Source organism: Emydura macquarii, unplaced genomic scaffold (genome assembly GCF_026122565.2).
Source record: "Emydura macquarii macquarii isolate MOO-44397 ecotype Brisbane River unplaced genomic scaffold, CSIRO-AGI_Emac_v2 contig_1045, whole genome shotgun sequence".
NCBI classification, from domain to species: domain Eukaryota; kingdom Metazoa; phylum Chordata; order Testudines; family Chelidae; genus Emydura; species Emydura macquarii.
This window is the reverse complement of record NW_027131182.1, coordinates 17,422,531-17,445,399: the sequence shown is the minus strand read 5'-3', so window position 1 is coordinate 17,445,399 and position 22,869 is coordinate 17,422,531. Positions and strand designations below refer to the sequence as shown.

General features: G+C 38.0%; 1 protein-coding gene across 7 annotated transcripts in view; it reads right to left on the bottom strand.

Moving 5' to 3' along the window:
* Positions 1 to 303: 303 nt before the first annotated feature.
* GHR (growth hormone receptor) overlaps positions 304 to 22,869 on the bottom strand; it is a 161,507-nt gene continuing 138,941 nt past the window's right edge. For all 7 annotated transcript variants that reach the window (XM_067545586.1, XM_067545581.1, XM_067545580.1 and 4 more), the window contains 7 exons: positions 18,846 to 18,975; positions 15,242 to 15,402; positions 13,224 to 13,402; positions 8,592 to 8,757; positions 5,832 to 5,922; positions 3,416 to 3,485; positions 304 to 3,141 (listed from right to left, as the gene is read on the bottom strand). In XM_067545586.1, coding sequence (XP_067401687.1) covers positions 2,161 to 3,141; positions 3,416 to 3,485; positions 5,832 to 5,922; positions 8,592 to 8,757; positions 13,224 to 13,402; positions 15,242 to 15,402; positions 18,846 to 18,975 — 1,778 coding nt within the window. In that variant the 3' untranslated portion in view covers positions 304 to 2,160. The remainder of the gene's footprint in view (positions 3,142 to 3,415; positions 3,486 to 5,831; positions 5,923 to 8,591; positions 8,758 to 13,223; positions 13,403 to 15,241; positions 15,403 to 18,845; positions 18,976 to 22,869) is intronic.

The following is a 22,869-nucleotide window of genomic DNA, read 5'->3' as shown; positions in this document are numbered from 1 at the left end:
TCCATGGGCCAGGGCACTCATCTGGGATATGGGAGAGCCACCTTCAAGTGCCTGCTCCAATAAATATATAAAATGGCCCAGGTACAGTTAATTCTACCCCTCGTATTTAACTATATACACGTGGCTCACAGAGAACTCAGGTCCTAGCATGCAATGTTCCTAATTCAAGCAAGAGTGGCTGCATTCTGCTTCATTTGATGGAAATTCCTGGCTTTTTACTGGGTAAAGTCTGAATACACTGATATAATTTGCAAATGCTAGAAGATATTTAAAGCATCTACAATAAAGAACACTGTGTCAAGATGGATCAAAGAAAATAAATTTATTAAACTTTGAAAGAAAAAACGCTGACATAAGCAGAGTTAAATAGAAACTGAAAGACACAAATCTTCGTACTGGTGTATAATGACTTGTGTAACCACTAACGTACCAAAATGACATTCTAAGATTGATTGAGGTATCTTCTATTTTTGGCGATAGAAATATAGTAAGAATCTTTTTCCAAACACATACATAGCTGTAAATTGCATTAGTGTCTTACACTTATTAAATTTTATATGAAACTAAATAATATAGCTGTTAGAAAAATGTAGCATCAAGTGAGCAGAATATCTAATAAACATTTACCATAAATACATGCTAAACTTAAATCTCATCCAACCATAGGGTCAGTTCTGCAGCCCTTATTCACAGGATGAGTCCCACTGAATTAAGTGGGAGTCTTCAGGTAAGCAAGGTCTGCCTGATTGAGCCCATAGATTGTTATTCATGTAAGAAAAAGGAAATTAAAATCCCTGCCTATGTCTGTTTTCTAAAAATATTTCTGCTAAGATGGAAACTGTTTCTTATAAAGGTAACTTCTGAAGCAAATAATGGTTCATTGCAAAGCTTTATCACTTTCTTAAAAATGCATAAGAATGAAGAAAGCTTTCCCACTGGTTTTGGTTTTCTCTTTCATAGATTTCTGAAAGGCTTCCTAATGTTGCTGAGAGAAACTGTCTCTCTTTGTGTTAGGCTGTGAAAAAGAAAACACACTGTTGAACAATACTGTACTCAAACTCCTTTGTTCTGCTAACTTCATTTGATTCTGTTTCAGCTTCAAAAATGCACGGTTGGCCAAATCCTTAAGTCCTTACTTAGCTTTTATTCAATACTCAGGCAAAGCTACTAGTGACTTGAAGGGTAAATTTGTTTGGTAAGGACTTCAGAATTTGTTCCCATGTGAAGAAATAAAGCTGCCAAGTCACCAGAGCTTATTCATATATACTTGAAAACCAGTCAATAAAAGCGTAATTGTAGTCTTTAAAGATCTTGGTAAACAAAAGCCTGCTGTTGTTTCTACTGCAATATAAAATGTGTATTATTGGCACTAACCAGAATCTGGTGAATGGATTCATTTGTTTTGTACATTGTAAAATTTGCTGCAAAACAAATTTATTAATACTTTTCTATATTTACTGTAAGAAATTAATATGATCAGATAACGTGAGTTGCTACAATTTTTAATTTCTCTACAGGTTTCTTTGGAGGTATAAAAATGGCTCTGTAAAAAACTAATTCTTCTCTCCCCACCCTGCAATGACTAAAGCAGGAACAAAGTCTTATCAGATTGCAGCAAATACATTCCTTAGATGGATCATCATAATTAAACTACGATATGTAGTGTAATATAAAATATCCATGCCTTTGTCTAAAATATTAAAATATTTATTAATTTATATAATTCAAAATAAATGTATTTATCCAAACTACTTTTGCTTTCCCACCTATTTTTATTTTCAGTTCCCAATTACTGATATAAAGATTTCAGCATGTGGTATGATTTGCATTAAATTCTCAAACTTCAAAATCACCTGACATTAGCTTTTTCAAAAAGCATGATTTACTGTATATTAAACATAGTCATTCAATGCTTAGTATCACAAAAATCAACACCCACAATAACAAGACAGTCACTGCTACTAAATAGCCTCGAGACAATTCATAGATATTTACAATACACAATAAGAATATTTTGATTTAAAGTTTTATGTTTTGACATGTCAGGTAAAAGCGTAAGAACCACAAAAAAGTTTAAAATATTGTTTTGGTTTAAGCATATAAGCCCAAGCCAACGCTATGCCATTAAATACATAATGTACGCACATTATCAAAGAAAGTTTATGGCATGATTTTGTTCAGTTGGTCTGTGCTCACGTAGCCACATGATATCACAAATTCTTTGTCTGGCACAGGCAGCGCAGTAGCATTGAGCACAAGGCCTTGCGGAGAGTGTACTATGTGAATGGAGGTATAGTCTGGGACAGGCATCTCGGAACTTGAGGCTTCTATTGCTGCTGCACCTGGATTCTCAGCAGTAGTGGTAAGGCTCTCTGTGGTGAAGTAAACATCCTCATTAAAGCCCGGCTCCTGAACATGTGGCTCAACCGCATCATGAGATGTCGCAGCGATACATTTCTTCACATCTGCCTCACAGAAATAGGCATTGTCCATGGTGAAGTTTGGGTGACACTGTATAGCTGGTTCTGTGAAGACTTCACACTGTGTTCTCCTTGTCTTGTTTGTTTGCCCTGGTGAAAGTACAACACTTCCTGCTGGAGTAACATCACTTACTTGCGCATAAAAGTCAATATTTGCTCCTGAACTCTGGTTGCTTAGCTGCGTATGGACAGGTGGGCTCGTTGATTCAATACTGTCAGCAAAAGACGGCTTTGATGCGTTATCTTCAGACTGAATATTAATATTAGGCTTCTGGGCAGTTAGGTCATCAGGACTAGCAAGTGACTCATCATTACCTTTTTGATCAAGGCACAAGAGATCCTCTTCTTTTTCACTTATCTTTTTGGACTGATCAATATCTGAAGTGCCATCACATGTGTCGCTAGCACTGAAGTCAGTCTCTGGAATATCTGGTTCACAACAGCTGGCACGTCCAGAATCATCATCTTTCACTCCAAGACAGTTGTGGGACTTCAAATGGTTGTCACCCAGGAGCCTGTCAGTGTCCAATCCATCTGTCTTCTCATCGGGGTCATCTATATCCAGTTCGATAAACTCAACCCATGAGTCGTCGTTATATAGCTGTGGCTTGTAGCTGTCATTGCAGGCTAAGATGGAGTTCACTTCATCTAGTTTTCCTTTCTACAGAGCAAAACCAATATGAAATGTTATAAAGGAAAAAGCCAAGAATAGCTACGCTTTTTTATGTAACACATTAATTTCAGGAAAAGTAACTGTTGCAATGGTAGCCATTGCAAGGTGTATTTTGTTATATGCTCTGGCATCCCTTCCAACATGAAACATCTCTATCTGATGTTTTCCTGCAAAATCCTGCTGCACAGGAAAGCTTTTTTTCAAGTGTCGTTACTGAACTGATGTCCACTCTTCACAATTATATTGTACAATATAAAATTACCTTCAAGAGATTTGGATCAATCCCTTTAATCTTTGGAGCCGGAACCGGAGGAAGAATCAGCATTTTTAACCTTGAAAAATAAAAATTGGCTTTTAATTCCAAATAATTTAAAATGTTACTTTTTTGGTGAGTGCGGAAAAATAAGATATTGGCACTCCATTTCTTTACTTATTTATTCCAAGACTACAGTGGGATGGACTCAATTAAAAATTTAAAAAAAAAAATGCTGTTTACTACTCTCATTTCCAATAAGAAATTGGTTTTCTGAAATTTGGCTTCTTAAAGTCAAGTAAATTTATGTCCAGATCACACACATTTTGGATATCAGCCTTAAATAGTTAAGACTCCACATGACAGTTCTTGAGTAAATTCCAGGAAAGTCCTGTGGAATGTCCCCTCTTGGATAATTTACAAAAAAACATTGAGTCAACATGCCAAGCAACTTTCCATAAGCATCTTCTAGGACAAGGGGAAGTCCAATAAGTAGTAAACAGAGGAATGGAAAGGGAGAGGCAGTGAAAGGGAGGGAAGATATTTCAGACATGACAAACAAAAACTGCAGATTCACGAAAGCAAAATTTAAATGATTGTGTTTGTAAATGGAGACCATCCACAAAGCCTCAGTTTACACAGTCATTAACAGCCACTAACATAAATTTCCATTTCAGCAGTCTGGAGATAATCATAATGGGGAGAAGGCCAGCATGCTCTCGGTGCACCATTAAGTGATATTTAAATATGTGTAGGCCTTCTGAGGTACTCTACACAGTGATGAATTTTAGCCTATATGAGAAAGAACTGATCTTCAATAATTTCTTATGTTTTGTGAAAACTTTCATTAACATTCATTAAAAGCTTTTCATTAACAGTGGGTTCACAAACCTCCTCCCGGGCTCCTTCCTCTCTTTCATCAACAGGTTTATTGTATCCCCAAAAGGGAAATTCTGCTTTCCTTTTATAATGTATCTAGCTTCTTGTCCAACAGGCCAGTGAGCTAATAGAATACTGGCTCCACTGCCACATATTTTTTCAAAATTTCTGCTTCAGGGGTACTGTATCACAGAACAATTTCTAGAGATTTCATGACCTTTTGAATTAGTGGGTCCATCTTATGGACTTGCATTACATTTTGCTCATCCTGGCATGTGAAAAACACTTTTGTCTACATTTTAAAATGTGCATATGCAAGACCACTGTGTGTGTGTGTGTGCGCGCGCATGTTGAGGATTTACAAGACTACTTTAAATAAGTTAAGTTTGATCATGCCTTTTCTTCTTTGCCTAGGAGGGTACTGAGGTACTAACTGAGTTGAGTGAATTCTGCAAAAGATATCCATGAACACACATTTAAAAGGCAGCCATGAATTCACTTCATCAATATTTGTGTCCTTTTTATCAATGATCATCATCAACTTTCTTTCTTTTTCTCCGTTTATAAAAAATTTCAGTCATCCTATCATGCATGAGAAATAATACCATGTGATTTAGGTGCCCACTCCCCATATCGAGTAATGAAGAAACGGACAGAGTTGGAGTGAACAGTCTACAAACAGCCCATATAGACTAAAATGTTTTTACATAGCATATTTGAACAACAAAAAAATATAAAAAAGTCAATGCAAAATTTACAGCCATTTAACTAAATAAATTATTGCACATTGCCTAGTTCTAGATAAGAATAGTAAAGACATGATATCTGCAGTCTGCAAGGTGTAGGAGCCAACAATATGTGAGGCTACACTGCAGAAGTTCACACATAATTTTTAATAAAACCAATGAGTTCCATGTGCCACCAGTACATGGGATCTGCTTTATCCTGAAAACTGTGTAAACCCCATCACTTTTAAAATAAAAATAAAGGTCTATAATTCAGTTGTTTTCCATAAAAACCTCACAGGGACAGGTTCCATTGTTCAGGGACAAATAAAATCTCAGCTTCAGGATAAAGTTAATGCATCATTGAAAAATCTCAAGGAAAGATTATTCCGCCCCCCCCCCCCTCTTTTTTTTTTTTTTTTTTTGCTAAAACTTGACAATTTTTAAAAAATGCACCTCAAAATTCAGAAATGTTTCCATTCCATGGACCACTGCAGATGCTGAGAATGGATTGTCATATCTTACAGTTACCTTGCCTGTAACTGCAACAGACAAGACACAGCAGTTTTTGTTTTGTTTTTTTACAGTCAGCTGTCTGTCCAGAATATTTAAAATTAGATGCAGCATTTGGTAGAATTTTCTTTAACATTTTTTTCAAACCTACCAACAGCAAGCTCCTCACAGCAAATTTGGCAATTCAAGATGCAATGTAAGAGTTAGGGGACTTTACTGAAAGGGAAGTACAAAATGTGTGATTTGATGACATAATGGATCACGCCAAACAACTACCAAACAAAAGTGAACAAATTAAGCAAATGTACCTTTGTTGTTTAGAGAACAGAATTAAGAACATCACCACTATCATCCCAAATGTTCCAAAGACAATAACCAAGAGCCATGGAAACTGGATTTCTGAAACAACACAACAAAATCATATTGGCAAGAATCTGCAAAGCTCTGCTGTGAACCTTACATTTACTCTCCCTTCAGTGCCAAAGGATTCCACAAGGTATGTATTTTATGGATCTTTGGTCACTTAACTGTAAAAATTCTGTTAAAAAACCTAAATATAAATGTCCTTCCAACCTCAATCCTTTTACTATTGCATTTCATGAGTCCAATTAGGCACCTCAAAACAAGATGAAGTTTTCTAATATAGAACTAAATCCTTGCAAAGGCAGCATGGGCAGAAGCAGTTACAGTAAGACGGAGACAGATGCATCCAGTGAAGGAGATATCCTGCCTTCTCATGGCCTGACAGTGGTAGTACTGCCAGCAAACTTTGCTGCATCATGTATTTTAATGCTCCTCTAAGCAAGAATAGAGTGCTCATTACTGGTAGCAGATGCCTTCACCAGACCAAAGGTGAGCCATCCTCCTTTCCGAGCAAACCATGTCCTTTGCCCAGGCAGTCACTCGACGGCATAACATGGATGTAACAGCCAGAATGCTCTTCTCCACAAGACCAGGCTGGTCACTTACGTTTTGAGCAGTACCAGTTGTATACAGGTTAGTGGTTTTTTCCTCTTATTTTTTTCTGCCTTGCAGACTGGTACAGGCAGGAGAGAATTTACCATGTGTGGTATGACAGAAATGAGAAACAATGCTCGTAAGTGAAATGTTTTTCTTCACTAAAATGGTATTTCCATTCTAATGAAGCTGTGACTGTAAAGAGTAACAAATTAGGAAAACATGGAAATCTGTTCTGGCTGCAGCTCTTAGATTCCTCTTATTCCCTGTTTTAACTTTCAGACCTAACTCATTTTTCTGGCCTAGAAGGATTGAATGGGGAACTTTAAATCTGTATAGAAGATTGTAAATATAAACTTTATTGGGAAAAATATTTCCAGGGACCACTTTTCCCATTCTGTTAACAGCTCAGCTTTTTCATTCTTAGGCCAAATTTTCAAACTTGAGTGCTTGAAGTTAGGCACTTGAATCCATATGAAGACACCTAAATAACAGGCCCCATTTGAAAAGGTGAAGAGCACCCAAAAGTCCCACTGAAGTCAGTAGGATTTGCGGATACACAGCATCTTTAAAAAATTAGATGAAAAAGATACACAAGGATTTGTGTGTCTAACTTTAAAGCAAACATTTTCAAACCTAACTTTATGCTTCAAAACTGTGAAATGCCAAATACAGAATAAATCAATCTTGCAAGCCAAACCTGATGGGCTTTTTTGGGAGGGGGAGGTTGGGGGGTACAGAATTATAAAAACTCAAGCCCCAGTCTGTTTCATGCAGGAGTACTCTTACACAAACTCAGATCAGCACTGAACTCAAAGGTACTGGTGTACCCATAAGGATCAGCTTTCAGAATCTGGGCTTTAATGGTGAAGTGAACCCAGCAAGTACAGTGTATTTGGACTTTAATAAAGTATTTCCACAAAATCTTACCCGAAAATTTAATTTGAATTGACATAGCTAGGAAGAACAGTACTATATGGACAGGACACTGCCTAAATGTCCACAGAAATTGGCAATATAAATAGTGGAGAGGAGTATCTACAGGGCTAGATTTTCATTTAGGCACAGTAGGCATGTGCCTAGGGTGCCTAACAGTGGCAAATTGCACCATGGGCCAATGGGGCCCAGCCAATTTGGGAACTCCGCACAAGCACTAGACCTCTGGCCCCAACCCCTGCTGCTCCTCCTCCTCTCTCCAGTGGCCCCGCTGCCCTGCTCCTCCTCTTCCTCCTGAGGCCCACCCCCTGGCCAGGTCGGAAGCTGGAAGCCAGGAGTGAGCATATTCCCCCACCCAGAGCTGGCTGAGCCAGTTGCCCCAGCCCTTCTCTCCCCCGTCCCCACCCCCCTGCAAGCACAGAAAACACAGTAGGTTCAGCAGTAGGTGGGGGTGCTGAAGATGCTGTGCCTACAGGCGCACAAGGTGTAAATCCAGGCCTGGGTATCTAGTGGGATTTTGAAGGGATCATTGTTTGGTCTAGTTTTATTTAACATCTTTGCTAGTGACTTGGAAAAGACAGTAAATATATTTGCCAATGGACCAAATTTTGAGATGCTTCATAATAATCAGTTCCTTAGTTTTAGATAAAAAGAAATGGGAAGGCTCACATCATCTGTCTTTCTTTTTCTTTCTTAAAAGCTCTCTTAACAGGGGTAGAGGATAAGGAGTCAGAAAGTTTCTATCCCTTGCCATCTCTGGCAGGCCAGGGGGAAAGCAAGCTGTTTTCTCAGTGCACTGTAACACTCTACATTGAAGTGAGACTTTGCTTGACCCCTGCAGTGATTAGCTTACTCTCTGAAATGTGTATTAATGCCCTTATCTAAGTGTGTATGGCATGAACTACAGAACTCATTAATGATCCTAAAATTAATTATTTTTATCTGTGCAAAGCTTGGAAACAATCCTGCTGAGTTTGTTTCTGAATCTGTCTGTCCTGTACCACAATGCAAGAACCTTCTGCTGTGCCAGTGGACCAGTCTAACCAAGAGTTTTTTATTGCAATCGTTTGAGTTTCTAGTGTATTCAAGTACTAAATACTAAGGAAAGGAAGCAATAGAAAGCAGAACAATGTTTAGAATGACACTTGACTGCAGAGTTGTCCTTCCTCACTTACCTTCAATATATAGAACTGGGCTAATTGAAGAAAGAGACACATAAAGGGTTTCACTAAACTCCCCAAATTTTTCAGAAGCACGTTGTCTCGATCGGACTCGTAGCTCATAGTCTCTTCCCAACTTCAAAGAGTACAATGGAACTGCTGTTGTGAGCATGGGCTCCAGCTACAACGACAAAATGAATGATACTTAGTTGACTGCTTCTTGCCTGAAAATACAAACATCTGCAGGCATTTTTACTTACGTGGAACTTTTATATTTACTGTAAAGAGGTATAGGGCATGTCAAACTGCAAGGCCTTTTATTGTTCCAACACTATTCTACTGACTTTCCAACATTAGGTACAATGTTGTCCTGGATGGTTGGAGGAGGCACAGATTGAACCCATTCCCTTAACAGACTCACATGGGAAGGATAGTATGAAAGCTTGATCACACTGTAAAGCTGGCCTTCTCTGGCAGATAATCAATAGGGAAGGCTAGACAGCAGCAATACCATACATATTCCTTTGGATGAATTCACTATGGTGAGCGGAGGTTCATCAGATTGGCACCAATCTTGCCCCAGGTTTGGCAAATTTAAGTCAATAACATTAGATACAAATACCTTATGAGATAAATTATCCAATTCTAAGACCCCACCCTTCATATAATATTTTGGTACCCACTGCATATAATTAGCTACTCCATTATTGTACAGCATTCCACGCTGAGTACTATAAACTATTAGTATCATAGGGTCAAGTAATCCATATTTTTAATTGGACATATTCTGTACTGTAGCTACAAATGGAGACAGCTAAAAAGTACTATCTTCCCCGGGATATTTTGTTAGAGACAAAGGGTGAAATCCTGACTCCACTGAAGTCCATTGCCAAAAAACAGTGATCTGAGTGCATGAATTGGAGAGGTATTGTACTGCTATTAATCCCGGGCAAAGTACTGGCTATCATCATGCTGAATGAAATGAATATGGCAGCAGATGAAATATGACAAGAAGAACAGGCTGGGTTCCGTCCAGTTAGACCAAGTTGTGAACACATTCACTGTTTGACAGATGACTGAAAAACCTACTGCTTGATAAAAAACTCTATCGTAATCAACTTTATTGACTTTAAGAAAGAATTCAATAGTATCCACTGAGAGACCCTGTGGAATATTGTTAGAAGTTATGGGATACCAAACAAGCTGATCAACATAATAAGGAGTTTATATGATGGAAGCTGGCATGCAGTAAGATTGGATATAGGCCTGGATGAATGCTTTGATATTGTGACTAGAGTTAGACAAGGATGTGTGTTGTCACCAAGCATCTGCATTAGCAACAGACTGGTTGATGAAGTGGGCAACAAAAGGCATCGTAGACAGTGTAAAATGGGTTAGTAGAGATGAGTTACACATCTTTGACTTTGCTGACGAAATTGCTTTACCAAGTACAAAGTGGAACAGAATGATTGCCCTTACATCAGAGGCAGAACAGAAAATAGCATAATTTGGTTTGAAAATAAATGCAGATAAAAATGAGATTATGAGGTAGGAAAGTAGACAACAGATGCAAAGGTGTATGTGGATGGAAAAGAAATTGAACAGGTAGAAAAGATCTGCTATCTAGGGAGTGTGATGATTTGAAGGTGGCTGCAATAAAGATATTCATACGGGATCAAGAAAAGCAAACACTACTTTTGGAAGGATGAACAACATCTGGACTAACAGAGGTCTCCACACCAAACTAAAGGTCAGATTACACCATACACAATTGTATTTAGAATGCTACTGCACAGAGAAGAGACTTAGCTAATGACTGTGGTTAACAAAAAGTGAGAGAAGGCTGCCCATCACAGATGGCTGAGGGAGATATTATACATTTCATGGAAAAACAAAACAACAAATGTGAGATTCAGGCAGCTGACAGAGCAGGACATGTTAGTAAACATCATCAAAGAAAGAAGGCTCAGGTGATTGGGCTATGTACATCGTATGGAAGCTGGGTGACATGCTAAGCAAGCATTGAATTAAGTACCCAAGGGAGGAAAGAGAAAGTAAGGAAGGGTAAGGAAGAACTGGTAGAAGACAGTGACAGAGGATACAGAATATGCTGGCATCAGCTGGGAAGAAGCACCACAACTAGCGAGGGACTGTAATCAATGGAGGAACTGGACTGCCTGATGTGACAGTAGCACAAAAGTAACTAAGGTCTAAGATAAGAGCTCTTTTTCAGGTTATAAGACTCATGGTCCTCCTGCTTTAATTTAACCTCTCCTTTTCATGATTTCTAAAACAAATTTCTAAAACATGATTTCTAAACCTGCCCCATACTGAAATATCAGTGAGAGGGACTTAAGCACCTCCCCTGCTGACATCACTCATATTTGCATGTTAAACATTCTATATATTGCTACATAGTCTTGCTTAAAGCCCCTACATTATTAGCTCCCAACACAGATTGAATTGGAAGGCAAGTAACTCAGACCAGCAGCAGCTCAAATTACAGTTTTATTGACAGTGATTAACATGTCCTTTGGGCTTCTGATGTCACTATTCACAAAAAAAAAAAAAAAAAAAAAAAGTCCACAAGCTGTTTGAAGCTAAAGGCATGTGTCCAAACAGCACACTTCAAGGGCATATAAAAGACAAATCAAATTGTTTTTTAAAAATGTATTAGGGGAAAATTAAAAATATATATGCTAACATCTAGAGGCTCTTACAAAAAAAACACAAAGGGGGAATTTTTCAAGGCATAAATGGTAGTTAGGAACCTAAATTGCCATGTGTATGAAAATCTCCATAAAAAACTTTGCAGGTGATCTTTAAATTATTCTTAAAGGGATACTGCCAGGTCTAATCTGGCACAAAATAAAAATTTAATTAAAATAACCTGTTTATAAAACCTACTAACAATAAAAATATTTCAGATTTTGAAAAATAAGTAATTCCCTGGAATTTTTTTTTTTTACACATTTCTTTTAAGTGTTTGAAATGTAACTTTGCAGCATTGTGCTAGCGCATGGGAATCTGAACTTAAAACTGAGCCAACACTGATTATAAAATGAAGTGAAAAAACTATTACATTTCTTGCATTGTTCTCATTTTGGACAATGAAAAAGTCTGATTACAACTTCTTTCAGTTTCAAGACTCTTAAGGTAAGATGATGTTTGTGACAGAAAAGATCAGATTTTTTTAAAAAATATTATTTTTAATTTGATAGTATCTTTGGAAAAAACCCAAAGTGATTAGGTTCTATCTGAAACAAAGGACATTTGCCAAATGAAAAATGATGAAATAGTAAGGACACAAAATTTCATTTTCAAGCTTCTAAACATGCAATGGAATTAAAAGAAAGCATAAAATAAATACTAAAAGTATTACAAATGTCCTTTTAAATTAATGCTTAATTACAAGAATTTCCCACAGAATTGCACATAAAAGTACATTAAAATGTACTGAATTTTAAAGGGTTATCCCAAATTTATAAAATCCATACATTTCACAGACTAAGCTGAAAACCTGACACCCTGGCATCAAATTAACATAGTTGTGTCAGAAAATTAAAAAAACCAGATATAATAGAATGAATTTTTTAAAAACAGCTAAAATTTAGGAAACCAACAGAAGATTTTTTTATCACAGGAAAATCTGATATCAATGATAATAATCATATTTTACATTTATCCACAAGGATCTGAAAGCCTTTTATTATTATCATATGAGCCTATTACCACTTCATCCATCACTAAGATGGAACTGCTTTTGGGATAGGAAGCAGCTGGCTTCCTGTACTGACAACTAAAATCAGAAGGACTGAGGAGGGAAAGTGAACTGTTAATTTCTCTAGTCTAAGTAGACAAAAAAAAAAAAAAAAAAAGCAACTTGTCAAATTGGAATTTGGCCACAATATCAGGATGAAACAACTCTTGTGAAACCCAAAATGTTTACCAACCACACAAGTAATCAGGAGCGTGGTTTTATGTTTTCTCTGAAAGGCAGGACTGCCAACAAAACATTGTGCAATTTAGCACAGGCTTAGTGAGAAGAATAACACCTGCTACATCGCCAACACTATCGGGGTTTTCTTTGGAGATCTCCCGTCCAAGTGCCGATCAAGCCCAACAGTACTTCACTGATGAGATCTTACAAGGTCACAACCAAAGGTGGTTTGCCTACAGGCTGTAGCGAAAGATTCATATTGTTTGTTAAAGGCTTAAGGTATTATCTAATTGTATAGGTATTCCCTTTCTCTCATATTTGCAGCATAGAAGTTTTGGGACCAGATTGTGGCTATTGAGTCATTGTCCACAACAGGGAGGGAGTACGCCGCATCTGGGGCTTCAGGAAAGAATTCTGGAGAATGCAGCAGCCCCTTTATTAGCCTTGCAACTAGTGCAGCATGTGTTCTCCATGCCTTGTTAGCTACGCTGCCCAGTGTAGATTGGGAGCAGGGCAAAGACCCTACCATCACTTCTGCCCTCTACTGCTAGCAAGGAGCACTGACTGTACTACACAACGGGAAGCACTCCCTAGTTGCTCCAAAGTGGAACAGATGGGGGAGATTATGCCCTCTGCCCTTCCAGAACCAGGCACAAGTGATCTCTTAACATATTACAATTGTTTACATATAAATATTTCCTTCATACCTCCCTCCATTTTGTCTCATTTACTTCTTTGTACTGCAGTTCATACTCCAGAGTAATCCATCCCTTCTGAACATCTGCTGATGGCGGTGGCTCCCATCTCACTTGGATGTCTGCATGGATCCCGGTCAGGCTGGTGTTCAGTAGAGTCCAATTGAGACCGACAGGAGGATCAGGTTGTACTGTTTAAATAAACAATGTGTTGGAAATAAAATAGTTTTCAGTCTGAAATCACTATTCTTGCTAAACACTGTTCATGATTTAAAAAGTATTTGAACCACATACACAGTAATTAGAGTCTCAACATACAAATTAATATTAAAATTACTGAAGATTTGATAACACATTATATTTTCATTTGAGACAGACATTTTGCACCTATATCTCACAGGGCCCATTCTGCAGCCCTGATGCAGGCAAAACTCCTATTGAGTTTAAGGATAAAATCCTGGCTTTATTAAGGTAAATGGCAAAATTTCCACTAGTTTTAATAGTGCCAGGATTTCACCCTCAGATTATATAGGAGATTAGGAAAATCAGATATATGTATTCCAGAATTTTGAAATGCTGGGCTCAAAACGTTCCCTCAACTCCAACTAATAACATTTTGCTCATAATATTTCGTGGCTTTATACTATGTTTTAAAGCTAATCTGTTCTGAAATGTGCATTTAAAAGAAAAAAACAAAAACAAAAACAACCTCCCCCCAATTCCCAACAAACTGAAATCCACAGGAGTTTTCCTTTATTGGGACTGCAGGATCACACAAAAAATCTGGTCTTCATAATCTCAACTCTAACTCCTAACTGAATTGCTGGACTTTTACTTTATGACAGGCACAAAGAAGAAAAGAGGCACTCATTGTTTAGTTACAAACCAGATGACAGCTTTCTACTGAACCAGAATCCATCAGATTCTCCCTCTCTTCCCCCCCACTTTCATCACTATTCTGAGGCCTCTTCACAGGTAAAGCTTCTGGTAAAACGTTCTCTCCTATTTGATGATGTGTTCATTCTTCTTAATATCAAACTTTGTGCAGCACTGAAAATGTCCTTTCTAGCCACGTTTACTTGCAATGAATATAAAGTTCAACTAGGAAATGCTACACTATCCGAGAGTGAACAATCAGCTCCATCTGCATGCTGCCCTAATCCCAGGCTGCTCTTAAGAAGTGTCTGCAATTAAATAACCTGTAAGATTTATATGATACTTTGACTTCCTGCTCAGGATAAGTCTAAAGTCTATGGATGGGAAAGAAGTGGAGTCTCCAAAGTGACAGATTAGGTGACAATTGCCTATTTAAACAGGTAAATTGACCCAAAGTTGAAAGTAGTTAACGTTTCTGAAAAAGTTATTGGCATCACAGTACAACTCTATGCAGAGAGACTTGATTAAAAACATCCTGATTTAGAGTATAGTTGACCCTGTAATTATCTAGCATCTCTCTAAATTCTGATTCAGGAGCTAAAATTTGACAGAGTTGCTGCTGCAGAACTCAGAGTCATGGTTTTCCCAACAACCTCCTCAGTCATGCAAAGCATGATTAGGCACCATCCACTGAAGATTGTCCAGAGTGACAGCATCAGAATGACTCATTTTAGTATGCTTGAGAGTCCAGTGTCAGTCACACATAAGGAGGGAATCTCATTGATTAGTATCATATTGATAAGCTAGGCATCTGCCTCTCTCTTGCCTGTATCCTTCTATAACAGAGGCAATACTTCCTGATGCGGATTACATTGATTGCAATCTGCTGTATGGATGTCTTTGCTTTCACATGTTAAACACATACCATAAAAGCTAAAAACTGGCTTACCAGTAAAATTAGACACATTTTTGTAGGTTGTACTTTAAAGATTTATACAACATACTTTTAAAACTAATCTCTACCACAGAGTGAATTTAAATATATAAAACTCCCAAATTAATGAAAAAAAAATCATGGTAACAAAGCCAATGATTTGATTACATGCATCAGAATATAAAAATCAAGCAGCATAATATATATATTGGAAATGTACCTATTTCATCAACACTGAAGCATTTTTCATCAAATACTTCAACTTTATTGATTAGCTTAACACAATAAGTTATCCAAATGGAGGTGTATGATGTGTTGAAATAACAGCTGTTTTCTCCAGCAGTTACATAATCGGGACAGTCTTTCCATTCTTCATCATTCCTAGAATAACAACAATATATATATTAAAATGTGCTTAGCGGTAAGTCACAGTTTGTATAGAAGTGGGACTCATGTCTGTATTGATCATCATGTCTGTATTGATCATCTTTTATAATAAATTACCCAAAGCCCCCTGAAGAATATGTATATATGATCTTGTGGTTATTTTTATGGGCTTGGATGAAATTCCCAAACAGGTTAGAGACTATATTGTTATGGTGGAAGGTATTAACAGCTGCTGTCAATCACAGGGCTGGGTAAAGTTGGTGTGTGTAGTAAGCACCCTTCATTCAGGCTAAGTAAATGAAAGAAGCAATTAAATCCTCCTTTGTGTTGTGAAAGATGAAACAGTAGAACCCACTGCCCAAAAATTTGGCCAGCTTCTCCTCCTAATAGAAACAACCAGGCAGGTTCCACATATTGGCTGACCGGTCAGGCCAAGGGCAACAATATTTCTATAACTTCATTTTGATACGGCAAATCTGAACAAAGCCAGGATTTTCAAAGAAAAAAGGCAAAAGTCTTCAGTTAAAACAAAATGGAAAGACCCAGACTCAGAAGAGCTCTCACAGAAGGAACAACACAGCTCCTGTATGCTTCAAAAGTAACCTAGAAAAAAAATCTTCATTGAAATTAATCTGTGTATATTTGTGATGCTGGTGTCCCCCTACACACAAGATCAGATTTCCCAGTGGCACATACCTAGGGGTGCCGGTCTTCTAGGGGCGCCTAAGCAGTGGCGGATTACCGCCCAGGCCAATGGGGCCCATGCCCAGGGGTTCCGGCCAATTTGTGGCCTTGCATGAGTGCTGGAACTCTGGCCCCACCCCGTTCCTCCTCTCTCCTGGGGCCCTGACTCCCTGCTCCTCCTCTTGCCCCTGAGGCCCCACCCCCTGGCAAGGCCAGAAACTTGAGCCCAGGGGTGAGCAATAAATATTCCCCCCACCTGTCGCCCCAACCCCTCCCCACACAGAAAACACAAAGGTCAGCTGTAGGCAGGGGGCACTGAAGATGCTGTGCCTAGGGGTGCATAAGGTGTAAATCCAGCCCCGCTTACACCGACTATTTCCTGGAAAAAGAGGGCTCCAACACTCTGAAGATACATCGTACAGCCCAGGATGATGATGAGCTCCCCTCTAGATTTTTGCATGTGAGGAAGGCGATAAAAATTTCTGCTATGGCAGTGGTTTGCTGGAGAGCCCTTAACAGTCAGCATCTGAAATCAATTTCATTCCACCTGAGCAGAATAGATAAAGGATGCTTAAAAGCCACTGGAATAGCTAAAGGAAGTTAAGGAGAAAAATAAACAGCAGTTTCTTTGTCTTTTATGCTGGTCAGGAAAACTAAAGAAGTTTATAATTTTAACAAATTTCACTGCTTAATGAAATTTTTTACAGGAAGATTATGCCACCTGAAAGGTAAAACAAAGCCAGAGACATAGTGAAAGACATTTATTTTAATTGCATCCACTGATGTCTTTAACTTCATTGCCAAGAGAAGTGAAGTTTGATTTCTTTCTTCACAAAACAGAAACTATATTGTGAAAAATAGTGCTTAATAGTCTGATGTTTGTTGGAAAAATTATAATCCTGTTCATTAGATGTTCATGCAGTCTGTAATACTTGAAAACAGGGCATGTGTGCATTTGAAACTGACAGACCACTGTCACAGAAATACATCTAATTAGTCTTTTCTGCATTTGATGGCAATTCAGGCTGTAATGGGAGCTGAATCAGACTGGGATGGGATTGCCCAAAATGCAGCCTTAAGGGCTGATATGGCCCCAGAATAATAAATTATATGGAGAACTAAAATGTGGTCCACATCTGTTCTCCCCCAGAAATGGTAGGGTTAGGAGAAAAGTCATCAGTTATAGGCTTTTGTTGCTAGCAAAAAACAACAAGCAATTTGTATTCAGCTATCAAGAAAGATACAAATGTAAGCAAATATTGTCAATGTGTGCTATTTTTAAAACCTGAAAATTAGGCAAAGCCCTTGGGCTCCTGGCAAATTGGCACCAAGGCCCTTGATATTGCAAAGTTTGGCCACCCCTGGATTAAAATAACAACCCTCCTCTCAGCAATAATTTGGATTATGCTATCCCTCCATGCAAACATACTGCAAAGCCCACCAGCACAGATGGAAGTTATCCACAGGTACCAAGAAGAGAACATATCTCCTTAAGGGCACAGTCCTTAAGCAGACTTCTAGTAAAACTTCTAGTAACCTAAATTATATTGAAAGACCATGGTCAGAAACTTAAAGGCAAGAAAATTCATGGTTAGCAGTTCTATCAATTACTTAGTAGCTCAATATTTATGTAATAATCAAATGGCACTGATGCAACATTCCTTGTCACTTAAAGTCTTAAATTAAGATTGCTTGTCTTTCTAAAAGAAATGCTTTAGCTAAGCCAGAAGTTATAGGCTTGATGCAGGAGTTATTGCATTGCATAGGTCATAGATTTCATGCAAGAGTTCAGACTAGGTGAACTCAGTGGTTCCTTCTAATCTATGAACATACAATAAGTGCCATTAAATGCAAATGTATATAATAACGTATCCTAATGATCTTTTTTGCCACTCAGTTCTATTTTTTAATCACATCATTCTTGTTCCTGGTAAGAAGATAAAATATGTGATGTGGCCAATTTGTGTGGCACTGTTATATTGCTATTATTGCCATTATAATAATATTGCCATTATTAAATGGAACCTAGTCAGTCTTTATAGCTCATGCTCTGCAGGAGTACATAAAAAGATATCACAACTTCTGAAAGCCATTTAGAGCAGAGAGAATACTGGCACCCTTGGGCATTGAGGATTGAAAGGTGTTCAAACTAGCAATTGATTAGGAAGTTTCTACTAAACCTTGACCCAGAATTTTGGATCAGCCTGAACCAAAACCCCAGGGCTGAAAACAACTCAAACTGGGTAAGGTTAAAAAACCTGGCTTAGGTTTCCTAGGGGAACAAACCATAGACCCGTATCTTAAACCTCTTCCCCACACTGTGGGGCATTCAAATTCCAGATTCTGCAGCTTGGGCCTATTTCTTCTAAGAATGTTTCCTTCAGTGTTTAACTCATTCTCTTCCAATTAGTATTAGTCATGGCTAAGGATATGATTTGGTGATGGAGGTCAGGGATTCTGGATTTTCCGGGACCTCCATGACTGCTGGAGCAGCTGTTAGTCCCAGGGCCACCATCGAACAACTGATTGGCCAGGCTGCTGTGGCTTCCCTGAATTTTTATTTATTGCCCCTGACCTGTCCCTTAACCTTAGTCATGGCATTATGCTGGACAATTAACAGACATCTTTGGTTTAAAAAACATTCACTAAACTGTGCATTCTTAGCTTTTTTCCATGACATGAAATGAATTACATTGCATTTTAATGACCAGTGAAGTGATTGTTAGGCATTTCAAATTGCATACTCTTTTTACCTTCTCATATACAACATTTGTATTGTTCCTGGAGAAGCGAGGTTGTGAAAATCCCTATCAGTCCAATGACATGAAAACGTCTCCTGTTCAGGTGATCTGCACTTGATGATTTGTGGCCGTCCCAAAGGAACTGTAATGAAAAATGGGAAGGAAAAGAAAGAAACGAAACAAACATGTAAAACCAGACATAAACGGTGCTGAAATCTGGGGCTCTAGCTTAACAACCAAATTATCTCAAATTATAGCATATTTCTATTATTTTTACCAATAAACATGGATGACTCCCCTCCACCCCCCAAATTGTTTGTACACACAGTAAAGGTACACACTAGAATGTGACCTGAATACAGACATCAGATCCAAACATCCCTTATATTGTGAGGGTGTTCACCATCCAAAGAGAAATTCATATAAACATTTGCAAGTGATGCAGATATTGATAATGGGCCAAATCAAAAGCTCTGATCTGACATGGTCAGACTACAGAGTGTTTGAAACACAGATCCAGAGTGAAATTCTGTTCCCTGGAAGTCAGTGGAACTTTTGTCATTGACTTCAAGGAGGGCTGGATCTTACCCACAGGCTTTTCTTACTTGAGTACATTTCTCATATGTGCTACTTGAAATAATAAATACAATGTGGTCTGGTAGGTTTACATACAGAATCAGTTTAATAAACACAGGAGTAGCTTTAAGCATATATCAGTTTGCCACCTAATGCTTCAATGTTCACAATTCCTGTTCTCCGTCAATACAGAAATATCAGAGACCTTGAAATTAATGATACAGCTTCATGTAAACATCTGAGAAAAATTACTATATCAGTACAATGATACTAATGACTTGCATGTATGTGGAGGTCTTGCAGGACTGGATTATTAACCTATTAATCTTCTCAATGACCCTGTGATGTAGGTAGGCAGGTATTATTATCCCAATTTACAAATAGGGAAATAGGGATAGTCATAGACTTGCTTACAACCACAGAAGGGATATGTATCAGGAGCTCCTGGCTTCCCTCCTGAGTGCAGGAAGTCTTCACAGAAAACCTCAATTAATTACAGCATTCAAGAAGCATGAAGAATTTTAAATTACTTCTCCTATACATCTGAGCTGGCTCTGTGAACCTTTAGTTGCCTGTAATTCAGAAGGCTGCCTAAAGAGAATATCAAAGAGGTGAAGCGGAAAATGTAAAATCTGAATACCTGCATCTGTTCAGAATATGTCAAAATTGTTTATAAAGAAAGAACAAGAAGTAGGAATACTTCATAAATAAAAGGAAACACCCTAAACCTGACCTCCACTTTTTCCCCCTAGAAGCTCAAATGTTCATGCCCTACATTACTAGGATCTCCTTAAATAAAAATGCTTACATTTAGAAACAACAACGAGGCACAATTGTGAGCTTTAATGATCACATTTACACATCATAGGTATCTACACAGCACTAATCTCAATGCCTAGGTCAGGATTTTCAAAACTGATGATGATTTTGGGTGCCCAGTTTGAGACATTTTAAAAGGGCTTGGCTTTCTGAAATTACTGAGCACCCCCACTCTGAAAGGCAGGCCCTTTTTAAAGGCATTCTCAGGTTGGGCACCAAAAAAATCTTTTGAAAATCTTGGACCCAAAGACTTGCCCCAGTATGCACTGGACTCAGTGTAAAACACAGGAAATATTCCTTGGGGATGCTCACTTCAGCTGTTTCAAAGCCATGGTCAGGAATTTGCAGTTGCTAGCCTCAGCACATTATAACATCATTCAAGACCAACAGATCAGTTAACATGAAGCACGAATTAGTGTCAGTGTATTTAAACTGCCACAATTAAATGGCAAACAATCATGATGTATATTAGCAACTTAAAACACATATTAATGTTATAAATATTTTGTACAAAAATACATTCAAAGAATGTTAAGCTTGCATAGTAAAACTCTCAAAAGTTAAGACATTACAAACTTAAGGGTGTCTGTGCAACCTATACTCTGCCCTTTGTGTATTAGGACACTATTTTTTTCCTGCAGGTTCCTCCCTTCCTTCATTTAATGCTCAGGATAGATGGTACTCACTGAATGAGGCAGCTGCTTGTATTTTTTACTTAATGGTTCAATCTGAGGCATGAGGCTGCACATAGTGTCTACCAACCAAACCCTGTAGTAACTCAGGTACAGGTGCTATGGATCTGAGCTTCATTCACTACACAACCCTGCCTCATTTACTATCCAGCGTGGACACTAAATGAGGTAGGAGTCCTTTGGTAACAATAGTCATTAAAGCAAAGTGAAATATTTCAGGGAACAGTAAATTCACTAAAAATGCATTTTTCAAAGCACTGAAATGATTAATGAATTTGGGTTGAATTCAGTGAATAGTTTCAGCTGAAAAATAAATCTTGCAAGTGTCAAAATGGTTTTGAAAACGTTTAGAATCCTTTTGGCCTGAATAAATTTTTGTTTGTTTGTGTTTTGCTCTGGTGAGAAAAACTAAAAATAAATTCGGCTTTGCTTCTAACAATTTATATTTTAATTAATATATATTTAATTAAATTAATTAATTATATTTATTTATTTTCGGTTCAGCCAGTGAATCAGAAAAATACATTATTCACTCAGCTCTATTTGTGACCATGGAACTTGAGACTATAGAAATGCATAGGGGGTTGGAGTAAAAACTGCAACTCATACTTCCCAACTTTTGAGTGCTTTATTTTACAAACCTTCTTTTAATGTAGACAATTTAATGTAGAAAAACTAATTTTAAAAAAATAAATTGAAGAAACAAAGCAATGTCAACATGTGCACCTATTACAGAGCCAGCAGCAGAACTGTCTCTGCTGCACAGTACAGGTAATCAGTGACACGTGAAGGTGTAGACAGAATTCCTATTCCATGCAAGGAGGCAGGGGCCCCCTGAGTTCCTATTTCCACCTCATCTATGTGGAAGGAGAACTGTCATCAATTTCAGTCAAACTTAGGTAAAAAGAAAATGAGAAGAAACTGAAAAAGACCTTTCTAAAATATGCTCAGCTACATAGGTCTGCACTCTGTTTATAAGTAGGACTGTTTTGTTATATATCACAACTTCATAGCTCTACAGCAACTCATTTTCTCAATTCCAGATGTACAGAAAGTCACATATTCACATCTTAACATGACCACGGTGGAGGAAATCCACTTTCTGTGGTGCTGATGTGATAAAGAGAATGTCAGTGTACACCTAAATAAAAACAGGTGTTGTAACAAGTGCTTCTGGTGGTAACACTGAAGTTTTAACATTTAAAGTAGTTTCTAATACTTCCCACTAGGCACTCTTATTCAAACACGGTAACAGATATAATCAATGCTTCATCACTGAAGCAGACAGACCATATCTGCAGGATGTCAAACAAACATATTTATTTCTCTTGTCTGCAATAGTTGCATACATAATTTCCCAGCTTCCCATAACTGGGACACCAATGCAACTGAGCTGGCTTTCCTCCTGTTAGAGGATTTAGAAAAATCTGTTTGACAGAATATAAATACAGTTCTAGTGCATGGAGTGGGGTAGACATTTTTTATCAGTGATGCTGTAATTGCAGGAAACAAAATACTCATAGCCAAAAATCAAAAGTGTTTGAAAACAGCTCTTATGAGCCCAATTCTGCACTAATGCTCCGTATTCTCATGTTGGAAATGCAGATTTGAGTTCTATTTCCAACCTCTTATTCCCTGCGCTGGCAGATGCTATTGGCTCTGAAGACAGTGAGTGCTCAGCCCCAGCTACTGGGAAGAGCATCTTGTATCATTCACAAAATGCTTCATCTGATTCACATGTGGAGTTAAATTGTTGAAAGGTGTCTTGTCTGATCTTCCTTGGTTTATTGTGTGTGGGCACACCTGATAGAAGGATGGTTAGAACTAGAACCAGACCTGTGCAAGAAAGTTTAGATTTGGAAAGAAACTAATCTGACATTTGGGAGTTGGTTTGGATCTTGGGTCTAGGTTTGGACTCCAGCTTCAGTTAAAACTGAACTCACACTCAT